At 41.6% G+C, this 14,411-nt stretch overlaps 1 protein-coding gene across 1 annotated transcript; it reads right to left on the reverse strand.

Moving 5' to 3' along the window:
• Positions 1-461: 461 nt before the first annotated feature.
• Positions 462-14,105, reverse strand: SLC34A3 (solute carrier family 34 member 3). Its single transcript, XM_069747744.1, has 13 exons — positions 14,072-14,105; positions 10,240-10,383; positions 9,587-9,691; positions 9,369-9,497; positions 9,143-9,286; positions 8,886-8,997; positions 8,513-8,708; positions 8,305-8,400; positions 7,860-7,977; positions 7,519-7,686; positions 2,917-3,033; positions 2,500-2,624; positions 462-1,675 (listed from the first exon to the last, which is right to left on the reverse strand). The coding sequence occupies exons 2-13, from the start codon at positions 10,337-10,339 to the stop codon at positions 1,172-1,174; spliced, it is 1,914 nt and encodes a 637-aa protein (XP_069603845.1). The 5' UTR covers positions 10,340-10,383; positions 14,072-14,105; the 3' UTR covers positions 462-1,171.
• Positions 14,106-14,411: the final 306 nt, after the last annotated feature.

Here is a 14,411-nt window from a genome sequence, read left to right on the forward strand (position 1 = left end):
CAGTAAAAAAAAACCAAAATAAAACACAAGCTCCTTACCTCTCCCCGAGCCCGCGCTGCTCCCTGCTCCTGTGTCGGCGGCTGCCGCCGCACTGCCTGGGTCACAGTGAGTGCGCGCTCACCCGCTGTGTCAGAGGCAGAGCGGGGAATGATGGGAGAGGGAGCGTCAGGTGACGCTCTCTCCTCCATCATTGCTTTGAACTGTACCGGCAGACGCTGGTATAGTTCAATGCGGCGGGGGAGTCGGCGCTGCCTCACAGGGGCCCCATAGCGGCTGCGTGACTTGCCGCTAGCTGAGGGCCCCTGGGGGAGTGGGGGCCCCAGGCAGCTACCTTGTCTGCCTGCCCCTAACGCCGGCCCTGACTAATATACAATATAGATGTAAGTACAATCCTCATACATCATTTGTGAATTTTTGTGATTCTATTTAGGTCCCAAAAAAACTAGAAAAGTAGCTTCTAATTTGCTGTTTTTATGTTTTTTATTTTTACACATGAAAGGTTTAACATACATCTCTGCCAGTTTGTGACAATCTGCTGGGTATTGCAAGATATGATTCTGCTGGTAGACATTAGGCATTGACCTTACAGGCGATAAGGGTTATATTCAGCAGTCCTTACAGATGGGAATCAAAGGCTTTGTTTACGAATTGCACCACTAAAATACTGTTTTCTCCCTTTCTTTCCCCCTATATTTCTGAGCATTCTAATCTTCCTGGTCCATGAATAGAATACGAGAACTGCAGTGAAAACCGACACCTAGCAAAGTAAAAAGGAGCTGATGGTGCTACTCATTTCTATTTCTTTCCACACCCTATGCTTTTTGTTTTTCTACCAATAGTTGAGGGGTAGGCTTACAGATATCACATCGACAGATTAATAAATAAACAAACCGTATTTTTTAATTTTACGATGAGTGAGCCCTCATTATTGTATGTTATGACCCAGGCCTGATCAGCTTCAAGTGATCTGTTTGATAACGTGGACACTCCACTGAGTTCTCCGGAGCATCGCTCATTGCTATGTACAAAAAGCATGAATTTTAATAAAATAATAAAAAAATGTTTTTCTGTTATATAAATAATTTGGGATAGTCTTATTGAGTCAGGAAGTCCAGAAAGGTTCTGGTTAGTCCGTTTTGGGCGAAGAGGGTGATCTTGGATTGGACCACCCTCATAGATCTTGTGATTGAACAAAGTCCGGATTTTCATAGCAGTGAGTCTCCGGGGATGGGATGACCTCGGGCAAGAGATCTTTAGATTTTTCTTCTTCATCGTGGGAGCATTTTTTACAACAGCAGCCACACATCTTGTAGAGAAGCCTGTTCCAGGGGGCCAAAGAATGTAACCAGATTGGAAGGAAGTCCCAGTTCCTCAAGAAAGATGGGAGACATTTGGGCAACCTCTTCTGAAGGACGTTAATGATGATGATGGCAATGAACAAAATGAGGAGGGGACCACCCACGGCAGCTAAGACGATCCATCCAGCCATGGAAAGGCCAAATATGGCCAAGGGTAGGATAAGGAAGCTGAGGAGCAGGTACAAGACGGCAAACCAGCGGTACTTGGCAGTGATGTCTCCAAACTTCTTGGCCACGTGGATTGGAACACGTAGATAAGGAATAACATACCAGAGCAAAATTCCAGTGAGGTTGAAGAACAAGTGGATGAATGCAACCTGTAAACAATAAGAAGACAATTAGAAGTCTTCTCATCCAATGTGAAGCTGTAGAACTTGTAGAGCCTTTAGTCATCCGGGAATATCTTGGCAGCTGACCAATATTTAGTACCTTGCCGTGAAGGGTCAGGTGGGGACATGTGAGTTATTACTGTATCTTCATCCTAACTTAATTCTAAAGTCCCACTGAAATCTACGGGGCCAGGAGTTCTGGGGTCAGACTTTGGACATTTCCTAGAATGGTAGAATGGGTCAAAGGCAAACATGTCACCCAATAACTTTACGAGTATTGTAGAGATTCATAGGAAATCTGTAAACTTGGGGTAGGTGAAAGCCAAAATGGGCTTCCATTATGGTGCCAGGATTTCTACCCATGATAGAAAAATGGTCAGTAGAATAGTAAAAATGGGTCAAAAACAAAAACTATAATTAAAAATCACCCTAGTAATCATATGAAGGAAGTCAACGTGAGGATGATGAAGACCAAAATTGGTTGTCCTTGTCTTTCAGTAGGGTCTGGTGTTTTTTTTGACCCCCTGAGACAATTTATTATCTCCTTGTTTGCAAACAGTGCACCAACCAAGGTTTATCCCCGAAAGGCTCACTAAAAGCTTCCTCTATAGTGCCTGTGCCGAAGGCATCCATGAATGAACCGAAGCCCTGCTTGGGCCCCTGGTACAATGAGGGTTTGTATCTATCTACTATCTCCTCCCTACATATCTTTTCTTAATACTCTGGAGATAGTTGTAACATTGGTTTTCTACTTTAGTGTGTCGCGCCCCCACACCTTTCAGGGTATTAGAAGTTATTGCAAGTCATTATACCTGAACTGATTCACTCAGAGACTCTGCAGGACTGGCCAAGGCCGCTAATACCGCTGTGGTGGTAGTTCCGATATTAGATCCGAGGAATAAAGGATACGCTCTTTTCATACTTATGACACCAACACCTGAAAAAAAAGACAATTACTGTACAACATTCATAATGAGGGTACTGAAAAGTGTTGTTTGGGATTAACACAAAGGTTTTGATGTTTTTGTCTTCAAATAGCGCCCTCTTATACACAGGTTGTGCCTGGTACTGCAACTCAGATTCATTAACGAAAATGAGGCTGAGTTTCAAGACCAAGCACAACCTATGGACAAAGAAGAGCTAATTTAACTTACTGTAATTAGTCCCTCCATACATGAGATAAAATATAATATCTTTGTATCTATTTATATTAATGTTCTGTCACTTACCCATTAAGGGCACAATGGCCGCGGTGAAGACAGAGCTGCTCTGAACCACAAACGTCATTACAGCACCAACAATAATCGCCAAGTATCCGGTGAGCCAACTGAATGGGAAGGGAAAGTCTGGAAAATATGAATATAGAGCATGCTAGTACAGCTGGTAGAACCTGGGCATCTCCTGTATATAATTATATATGTACAGCTGGTATAACCTGGGCATCTCCTGTATATAATTATATATGTACAGCTGGTATAACCTGGGCATCTCCTGTATATAATTACATGTGTACAGCTGGTATAACCTGGGTATTCTCTGTATATAATTATATATGTACAGATGGTATAACCTGGGCATCTCCTGTATATAATTATATATGTACAGCAGGTATAACCTGGGCATCTCCTGTATATAATTATATATGTACAGCTGGTATAACCTGAGCATCTCCTGTATATAATTATATAGGTACAGCTGGTATAACCTGGACATCTCCTGTATATTATTATATATGTGCAGCTGGTATAACCTGGGCATCTCCTGTATATAATTATATATGTACAGCTGGTATAACCTGGGCATCTCGTGTATATTATTATATATGTGCACCTGGTATAACCTGGGCATCTCCTATATATAATTTTATATGTGCAGCTGGTATAACCTGGACATCTCCTGTATATTATTATACTGTATATGTGCACCTGGTATAACCTGGGCATTTCCTGTATCTATATATATAATTGTCTAAGGGTTTTTCCGTCTGTCTGTCTGTCTGTCTGTCTGTCCTGGAAATCCCGGCTCTCTGATTGGTCGAGGCCGCCAGGCCTCGACCAATCAGAGACCGGCACAGCATCGACGTAGAAATCCCGCGTCTCTGATTGGTCTGATTGGTCAGCAACGGGCACAGCGACGATGATGTCATAAAGGACATAGACATCCCGCGTCTCTGATTGGTCGAGGCCGCCAGGCCTCGACCAATCAGCAACGGGCACAGCGACGATGATGTCATAATGGTTGCCATGGTGACGATGATGTCATAAAGGTTGCCTCGACCAATCAGCGACGGGCACAGCGACGATGATGTCATAATGGTTGCCATGGCGACGATGATGTCATAATGGTTGCCTCGACCAATCAGCAACGGACACAGCGACGATGATGTCATAATGGTTGCCATGGCGACAATGATGTCATAATGGGTGCCTCGACCAATCAGCGACGGGCACAGTCTGCCGCGAATTCTGGAATCATCATTGTCCATATACTATGGGGACATGCATATTCTAGAATACCCGATGCGTTAGAATCGGGCCACAATCTAGTCTAATATATAAAGCTGACTGTGTGTGTGTATGTCCGGGATTGGCATCTGCACCGTCGCAGCTAGAGCCACAAAATTTTGCACAGTCACACGTCTGGACCCTGAGAGCGTCATAGGCTATGTTGTGAGGCGAAATTTTAACCCCACGAGTTCCAATTCACCAAACAATTTTGCCCCTATCTACATAATGGGGAAAAAAGTGAAAGGAAAAGTGTTGGAGGCGTTGCAGCTACAGTCACAAAATTTTGCACAGTCAGACGTCTGGACCCCGAGAGCGTCATATGCTATGTTGTGAGGTGAAATTTAACCCCGCGCTTTCCAATTCACCAAACAATTTTGCCCCTATCTACATAATGGGGAAAAGTGAAAGGAAAAGTGTTGGAGGCAAATTGACAGCTGCCAGATGTGAACAAGGAGGACTTAAAGAATGAGAGCGATGGCGCCAAAGAGTATATACCGTACAGTTGCTAAGGTGGGGCCCTGACATGGGATACTCACCACACACGGGGATATGAACACACACAAAATGCGCCACACACTACCACGTGCTTGAACACATATTACCCTCAGCACACATTTCACCACACATACACCAACCTCGCCACATAAAAGTCAAAACACAAAAGTCGCCGCTCAAAACTCGCCACATGCAAAAACTAGGCTCACGTAAAACTCGCCACAAGTGCAAAACTCACCTCATGGAAAAACTCGCCACACGCAAAACTTGCACACGTGCAAAAATTGCCACATGCACAAAAGTTGCAACACATGCAAAAGTTGCCTCACACAAAACTTGCACATACTCAAAAGGCACCACACATAAAACTCGCCATGCGCAAAACTCGCCATGCGCAAAACTTGCTGCACACAACTTGCTACACTAACCTGTCACATGCAACTCGACACACAAAAAGTTGCTACACGCATGTTGCCACACAAAACTCATCTCACAAAAGTCGCTACATGCATGTCGCCACACGCAACTCAACACACACAACTTGACAAACGAAACTCGCCCTAAAACACACACAAGTCTGGTATTATCCTTCAAAAATAAAGATCTGATTAATAAGCAGACAAACTACAAGAGCAACAAATGTACCATATAGGAAATACGGCAGCTGTCAGTCACATGACCTGTCTATTATGTGTATGTGTGAGCTAATATATACTGCCAGGGGGAGGGCTTCCTGTTTGCTGGGGATTTATCAGGCTGCCAATTTAGCTTACAAATACTGAGGTAAAAATACTGAGCAAATAACATGTGAATGAGGTCTAATACAGGAGGAGATGACACACAGGTATATACTATATGCAAGGGAGTTGACACACAGGTATATACTATATAGAGGAGGAGATGACATACAGGTACATACTATATACAGGAGGAGATGACATACAGTTATATACTATATACAGGAGGAGATGACACACAGGTATATACTATATACAGGAGCAGATGACCTACAGGTATATACTATATACAGGAGGAGATGACATACAGGTATATGCTATATATAGAAGATGACATACAGGTATATACTATATACAGGAGGAGATTACACACAGATATATACTATATACAGGGGAGATGACACAGGTATATACTATATACAGGAGGAGATGACATACAGGTATATACTATATATAGAAGGAGATGACATACAGGTATATACTATATACAGGGGAGATGACACACAGCAGGTATATACTATATAAAGGGGAGATGACATACAGGTACATACTATATACAGGAGATGACATACAGGTGTATACTATATATAAGGGAGATGACAAACATGTATATACTGAGGTGAAAATGAAAAGGTGTGAGTGCAAAATGAGAGGAGTGAGGGAAAATAGTGGAGTGATTGGAAAATGACAGATGTGAGGTCGAAATGACAAGTGTTAGGGGGGGAATGAGAGGAGTGAGGGGGAAAATGAGAGATGTGATTGGGAAAATGAAAGGCGTGATGGGAAAATAAGAGAAGTGAGGTGCTATAACTAACCACAGATATTTACTATGCCCAGGCAACGCCGGGCTCTTCAGCTAGTATAATTATATATGTACAGCTGGTATAAACTTTGCATCTCCTATATATAATTATATATGTACAGCTGGTATAACATAGACATCTACTGTACATAATTATGCATGTACAGCTGGTATAACTTGAGCATCTCCTGTATATAATTATATATGGACAGCTGGTATAACCTGGGCATCTCCTATCTATAGTTATATATGGACAGCTGGTATAACCTGGGCATCTCCTGTATATAATTATATATGGACAGCTGGTATAACCTGGGCATCTCCTGTATATAACTATACATGTACAGCTGGTATAACCTGGGCATCTCCTGTATATAATTATATATGGACAGCTGGTATAACCTGGGCATCTCCTGTATATAACTATACATGTACAGCTGGTATAACCTGGGCATCTCCTGTATATAACTATACATGTACAGCTGGTATAACCTGGGCATCTCCTGTATATAACTATACATGTACAGCTGGTATAACCTGGGCATATCCTGTATATAATTATATATGGACAGCTGGTATAACCTGGGCATCTCCTGTATATAACTATACATGTACAGCTGGTATAACCTGGGCATCTCCTGTATATAACTATACATGTACAGCTGGTATAACCTGGGCATCTCCTGTATATAACTATACATGTACAGCTGGTATAACCTGGGCATCTCCTGTATATAATTATATATGGACAGCTGGTATAATCTGGGCATCTCCGTATGTATCATTCCGGTATAAATGATACATCTCTACTAGTGATGAGCGAATATACTCGTTACTCGAGATTTCCTGAGCACGCTCGGGTGTCCTCCAAGTATTTTTTATTGCTCGGAGATTTAGTTTTTATTGCCGCAGCTGAAGGATTTACATCTCTTAGTCAGCTTGACTACATGTGAGGATTCCCTAGCAACCAGGCAACCCCCACATGTACTTATGCTGACTAACAGATGTAAATCATTCAGCTGCGGCAAGAAAAACTAAATTTCAGAGCACTAAAAAAATACTCGGAGGACACCCGAGCGTGCTCAGGAAATCTCGAGTAACGAGTATATTTGCTCATCACTAATCTCTACATAAACTCTTTTACGTGTAAATATCCTGTGTAATTCTGTAATTCTCATTTCTGACCAGTAGATGTCACTGTTGGTATGCACAAATATAAATGGTAGTTTATGGCACCTCTGTAAAGCAGCACTATCAGGAGTAGTTACTTTGTAGGACCATGGTACATACCAGCATTGATAATCTTCTTGATGACATGGGCAATCTGACCCTTCAGGACGGAGTTGAGAAGTTTGACGATGAGAATAAGACATGTGCAGAGGACCAACAAAGAGGCAGTCAAGAGGATGAAGCCCACCCCTATGTCCGAGAGGTTCACTTGGGCAAAAATATGGTAACCTAATGAAAAAAGTGCGCAAGATTTTAATTTCTGTTCTCTGAGAGCAAGCGGAGCACTTGAAAATGTTGTGCATCTGAAAAGCAAAGTTGTATAACTTTTTACTATGAAATTATTGGAGCTTAATCGACAGAAAAATGTTTGCCCCCTTTAATTCTTTCCATCCTTTACTTACATCTCTCCACATTCTGCTTAATGGTGACGTTATTTTCTATGAACGTTCCACTTGCATTGGTAAAACAGGTGACGGCACTGCAATTAGTCAGATTTGTAGCCGGAATGTGTTCTGTTACCTGCAAAAAGGATTCAATGCAACGTTCATTTTCACATATACTGTATATTTCTAACTGTTCGGACTAATGCTCCTATTAAATCTTAAGGAAAGTGACTTTTGTATGACTTGCAGTACCACTTTTTACCTTTCTATTAGACACTAATAGAACAGCGCCCCCAATCACAATGCAGCATGACTTGCACTATCACTTTTTACCACATACATTAGACAGACACCTATGGAACAGTGCCCACAATCTTAGTCTAGTTGACATTTTAGCTATATGTAAGTATTGCTTCGGTAGTGTGTGGCTGCTTGTTAACTATCACATGATTCCTACACTTACAGTTGTCTCGTTGGTGACGCACCATCTCTTGATCAGACTGCTGTTTGCATATTCTGGGTTCCCAGCTGCGTTTCCTGCAATGACTTTGCTGTCCAACTAGAAGACATGAATGAGAACTTAATGAACTAAAAAATGTGGTGTCTAGAACATGAGCTGCCTAATGGGGGTGGGGGTATCACCTAAACCCAGCTGTCCCAGGGGGTCTTACCATGATGATGAGATCAGTAAATGGTCGGGTGATGACTTTAAGAATATCGGGTGCGTTTGCTCCATTGTGGATGTTAAAACTCTTAATAATGGCATTGGAAACATGGAAAAGGTATCCCGTTCCCAGCTCAATCGGTAACAGAATGATGACCGTCAACCAGTTGAACATACCGTGTACAGCTGAACCTCCAAACGCCCTAGAACCAATTTATATCCATTATATTGAAGATCTGGGAAGTTGGCACAAGTAAGATTTAGGAAGTTGGAAGTTGGCACAAGTCTTTAGATCCTTGGAGCAATTTATAAATGGTACTAAAATAACTTCTAGATAGAACCCATTACCAATCCCTCCCAACTTAGACCAAGGACTCTACCTTCGAAACTCATTGCGGTCCGCAGATTGAGCCAAAGATACCAAGGTGCTCGTCACTGATGTTCCCACGTTGACCCCCATGATGATGGGAATGGAAGCTTTGACATTTAGAACTAAGAAAGAACAGGGAAGCCTATTAGATAAAATGTTCTTCATGTACAAACCCATCTGAACCAATCCCCTGAAATGCTAGACTTAGAAGATCTTCACCATCCCTCCCTCCAGACATCTCATCACATCCACCCAACAAGTTCTTACTTCCAGAAGAAACCATGCTGACGATGATGGAAGATGAGGTACTTGAGCTCTGCACCAGGACTGTCACCAGAACACCAATGACCAGGCCAGCGATCGGATTGGCAAGGATATCATTGTCACTGAAGATGTCTCCTGTGAGTTTACCTAAGGATCAAAGCATATTATAAGTCGCTTGATACTGACAGAAGATGGAAACACATCTCATGGGAGTGGATGGGTGACTTACTTCCGACCAGCTGGAAAGCTGAACTCAGAACATCCAAGGAGCAGATGAACAAGTAGAGGAACCCAATGAGAAGACAACCCTTCACAACTCCGGTCACCACTCGTTTTACTCTTTGCTTGTTGTTCAGCTCTAAAGAAGGATCAGTTCAGATGTTACTGGCTGTGCCAAAGGTTGATACTGGAAAATACTGATGAAAAGCAACCATGAAAACAACTTACCTTTCCAAGAAGGTCCTGAAGACTGAAGTTCTGGTAGAGCCCAAGGATCAATTTCATCAAGTACTTCACTTGATGCCAAATCCATAGACAACGTGTAGGTGGAGTCTATAGAACAACAAATATAGTAAGTACCATGGTCCTTGAAAGTCATCCTGGCAATTGTGATGTGAAAGGGGCTTTGTGTTTGCCCCATTGGCACCAGATCTGACCCTAGTGATTGTCAGTTTTTCCAATAATACTCACATTTTTATCATTTTTTTTTAGCCAGAGAAAACACTAGAATCCTGGTATTTTGGAATTTGTAAGTGGGCAGCAAAGAGGTCCCCATACACAGGAGACGATCGGCCGACAGATTGTTTTAACCTTCATTCTGGCTACGAATGCCAACACATACTAATTAATGATTGAGCCAATGGGACCCTTCATTTCTAATACTCCCAGATCCAAAGTTAAGCTATGGTGCCCCAAAAAGATATATTTAGAGACCATGCCACAGTCTAGTGGTACTCTCCCCGGCACCCAGCAAACAAGGAAAATATTTTGCCTAGTATTGGACAGGACGATCTCAGGGCTTATCACTAATATGAATTAGTGCACCCATCCATATCGAAGTCATCGGCCACTTCCATGACGCCTATGTCCTTGACCCTTACCAATGGGAATATCATCCAGCGGCACCTTAACGGGATTGTCATCCATGCTCTTCTTCATGTCGGACAGAGGTGCCTGTGGGTTGTTGCTGGTGAATGGCATGTTGGTAGCTTTGCTCTCGGAAGCTTGTCAAGTCTGGTGTTACCCTGCAGACAATTGGAAAATGTCTCATCACATTATAGTCCTTTCTTTGACTGTACCAATTTTTCAGTTTGTTTTACTAAGTAAATCTCCCTTTGGCCTTCATGAGATATAACTCAACCTAATTGATGATGGCACCGTGACATAGTCTTTTAAGATTATTTTCCCTCTTTAAGAATTTTTTTAAACCCTTTAAATAGTTTAGTGGCCAAGATCGTTGAATGCTCATTATGCTCCATAGCTCCATATCTGCCCATTGATGGACCCTCATGTCATGATCCAGACTGGGCTTTGAGTCCTGTCTTCCCCTTTTTCTGGTCTCGTCATGCTAAGGGTTAACTTTCTCAGCCTCAGTCTGGTCTCAGGTTTGCTATTTATCTCCGCTGTGTCCTGCAGACCATGTCAATTATATTTTCTGCCTACAGCGTGAGTAGCTGATTCCGTTTGCCTTGATTTGTCCTGCTATTTGCTTACTGAACCAGTGTCTGTTTATCCCCTCTTCCCTTTCCTACTCCGTGTTCCGTGTATTGACTCTTTGGTTTTTACTTGGCTTGGACCCTGACCTGTTGTTTTGTCTCTTGTCTTTGGCATATTTGCTCCTGACTGGTACTGACCCATTTGGCTTGTTATTGACTCTGTGTTTGCTTATTCCCTTTGTACTGCTCTACAGTCTTATATCGACCTGGCGTGTTTTGACTATTCTGCTGCCACCTGATGGTGGCCTCGCCGCTGCATTGCGGGTCTGGTCCTGCTGTGTGCAGTCCTCCCTCCACTCTATTGCCACCTCGTGGAGCTTGCAAATACCTGCATTGCAGCGGCGTGACACCTCATCTGAAAAACATTACTTTTAGCTCATCCTTCTAGGAGTTGCCCCACATTGAAGCCCCAGGTCTGTCTCAGTCCATCCCTTCTTATTTAGAACCACGGTACATTGTTGCAAAAGGACAACTTAGGGGTCTGACAACCATATTTCCCAGAGGAGCATTGCGGCTTTAAGTCTCCTCACCTCGACATGCTTAACATGTCACTCTCCACAAGGAGAAACGATACTTCTTGGGTCCAAGAAACGTAAAAAGCAAACACTGTAGTAGTCATTTCTATACTGCTCCAGTCCATTAGTGTTAGAACTTATATAATAGATATATAATTTCATTTCTTAAAGGGTTATTCCCTTCTTCATATACGGTATGTGCATTTCGGCTAGAACTAGAAAATATGAACACGTTTGCAATTTACAGCTTATTAACATTTTGCAGCTGTTTTTTTAAACATTAACACTTGTCTTATGTTTACAGTTCATTCCCTAGGAAACCGACCACTCTGTCTTTGAAAATCCAGTCCAGACAATCCATTGGTAGGAGGAGCGCCCCTTTAAGCACCCACGTCCTCAAAGCCGACGCACAGGTGTATTTATGTTATCTCGCAACTTTCTATAGCAATTACAATTCTGCAATTATTTTCCCTGACCTCTAAACTGTGTACCTATAACATATGCATTGTTTCTGTACATGACAGCTTCCGGTTGTACAAAGTGCAGGGGAAGGACTTTCTTAGAAAGTTGTAATAATTTATGGCCGATCCTCCTGTTCTCTGTGAACATTGCATGGCAAAGGTGTCCCCTGATCCATCGCATAATGACCTGACGAGGAGGGGGATGGGAATGAGAATGAGCCGCAGCAGCACAGAGTACTTCAGGAGAGGAGCTTACTGATCTCATTTATAAAGGGTATCCCTTTCTAATAGAATTTGTCTTAAATCATCACCCGTTCCCAGATCTCTTCTTGCTGTCGGTGAATGGAAATACATTCATTCAAGGGTTAAAAATCGGCCCTGATTCAATCGTACTCCTAGACCTGAGGATTTGTTACAGTGCATTAGTGCAGGTAATCTTCTATGAACTTCCCAAAGTAATAATTAAGGATTATTCTCCTGTCCTAGACTCTAGGAAGATATCGGTAAGTACATAGACTGACACATTGTAACAAGCCGAAGCTGTGAGATAGTATGACTTACATTACACTCCATGGCCACCTGTATACTGACATTAAACTCTTTACATAATTGGAGGACCCGAGTGGTTATCTGATCTAAGAAATGTACATAAGAGATCTGGAATAGGCATACAGTAAAATGTAATAATAATATAATATAATTAATAGAATCCTATGGACTGACAGCAAGCAGAGCTGCTGAAAATGACAACTGATTCACTAAAAAATGCCAAACCTGAGCTTTCTTTGAAGAAAGCACCATTTTCATAATGCAGGAAGGAAATGTATAGTATAGTTTATTCCATTTTATTATAAGGAAATGAAATATTACATGGTGCCAACTGATCGGCGGGCATCTAAGCGTTTCCGATGCCAATTCTCCTCAAACCTTTTCAAATACAGCATCTAGTAGACAGGGTTGTAGCTACGTTCCCCCTAAATTGGCATATAGTGAACTATTAAGATGTAACCAAACTTTTTCATAACTTTTTGGATTAGTTGATCTTAGGTGTTTCAGGTCTTAACATCCCACTGTTCCCTTAAATCAAGGGGCAGAGGTGCTGAGCTGTTACCCGAATTTGGCACAGAGATGAGTATGGATCTAAAAGTGTTCTATCCAGCACAGATATAGGGAAGATCGAACCTCTTGGTTTGGACCCCCGCCAATCAACATGTCAAAAAAGGTTTAGAAGGAATGTGGCATTTAAAAAAACTTGTAAAAGTTCAATTTCCTGTTCCATGACATGGAATCTGTACCAAAGTCTGCATCATATCCAATGTCTGCCGGGGTCCCATGCTTGTTCCCTTGCACACGCTATAGAAAATTCCGCCTGGAATTGTGTCTGAACCACAGAAAAAAATTACTGCCAAAGAAATGAGTAACTACAAATTCTGCATAGAAAAGCAAAAGATTAGGCTGGGGAGAGTCATTATGCAGATTCTGTGCCCATCTGCCTCCAACCTTTAGGTACAAAATCCAAAATATCACTTATCTGTACAACCTTTCCATTCATCAAGATTGGATTTCCTAAGGAATCTATATATTCCCATTGATATGTTCCCCAAATTATGGCCTTGGACGCCTGATAGAAACCATAGGCATGGGGGCTGTTGTCTGATCCTTACCAACCATTGCCCCATGTCTGTCTAGGCCAAGAATTGTGGAAAAATATGCTATATTTGTCCGAACGTTCATTTTATGAAAGAGACAAGCAGCCGCCAGACACTTCATATCTCCAGAAAAAAAAAAAACAACGAATTAGACAAAAAAAAATTCAACTTATTAATTTAATCATGTAACAAGCGGATAAGGATCCAGAAACCGATGAAGACATAAATATATCTAAAATATCATGAAAAAAAAGTTTTTAATACTTAACTAACTTTTTGTAGATCTCGACAAGTATCTATAAAACGTCATTTAAAACGTTTAAAAAAAATTCTAAACGTTTTCTAAGCCTTAGCAATCATTTATATAAAACATAATTTATAAGTTTTAAAACCTTTCGTAACTTTTTATAGTTCTTAGCAAATATATATATATACACAAACCTTCCTAACTTTTCTTTTTAGATCTAAGAAAATGCATATGAAACATAATTTAAAATAGTTTTAAGAGATTTCTGATTTTTTTTTGATAGATCTTGGTAATGGTCTACCCCTATAATGACCCTCTAAGGTGAGGAGAGGCCGCCACACATACCAGTAAAAGCAGGATATTCAGCTGGGCCAAATGCACTGAGCAGAGGTAAGCGGCCCATCTATATACCTGAAGGAACGAGGTCAAAGTTTTCTGCGCTATCAGCACGTTTTTTTTTTCTATCGCTCCTGTTATTAATGTTTACTGAGTTAATCTAATGGGACCCAATGTTTTTGCATCTCAGGTTGCGCTGTCCTCATTTGCTGCTCATTGTACTGTTTACTGAGCTGTGCTTGTAACATCCATATTGATTACAGCGTCTCGTTCTATATGGGGTCATCAATGTCATCGGTGAATGATCTGTATTTTATTTTATATTATTTATATATTGGTATTGTGCCCT

The sequence above is a fragment of the Ranitomeya imitator genome, chromosome 2 (assembly GCF_032444005.1).
Source record: "Ranitomeya imitator isolate aRanImi1 chromosome 2, aRanImi1.pri, whole genome shotgun sequence".
Taxonomy (NCBI): Eukaryota; Metazoa; Chordata; class Amphibia; order Anura; family Dendrobatidae; genus Ranitomeya; species Ranitomeya imitator.

Excerpts from the sequence above, each read along its gene's own strand:
- SLC34A3 (XM_069747744.1), bottom strand. The coding sequence starts at position 10,339 with ATGCCATTCACCAGCAACAACCCACAGGCACCTCTGTCCGACATGAAG. Across the intron at positions 9,692-10,239 it reads GCTGGATGATATTCCCATTG|ACTCCACCTACACGTTGTCT; the intron begins GTAAGGGTCAAG and ends GTTGTTCTATAG. Across the intron at positions 2,625-2,916 it reads GGCCATTGTGCCCTTAATGG|GTGTTGGTGTCATAAGTATG; the intron begins GTAAGTGACAGA and ends CTTTTTTTTCAG.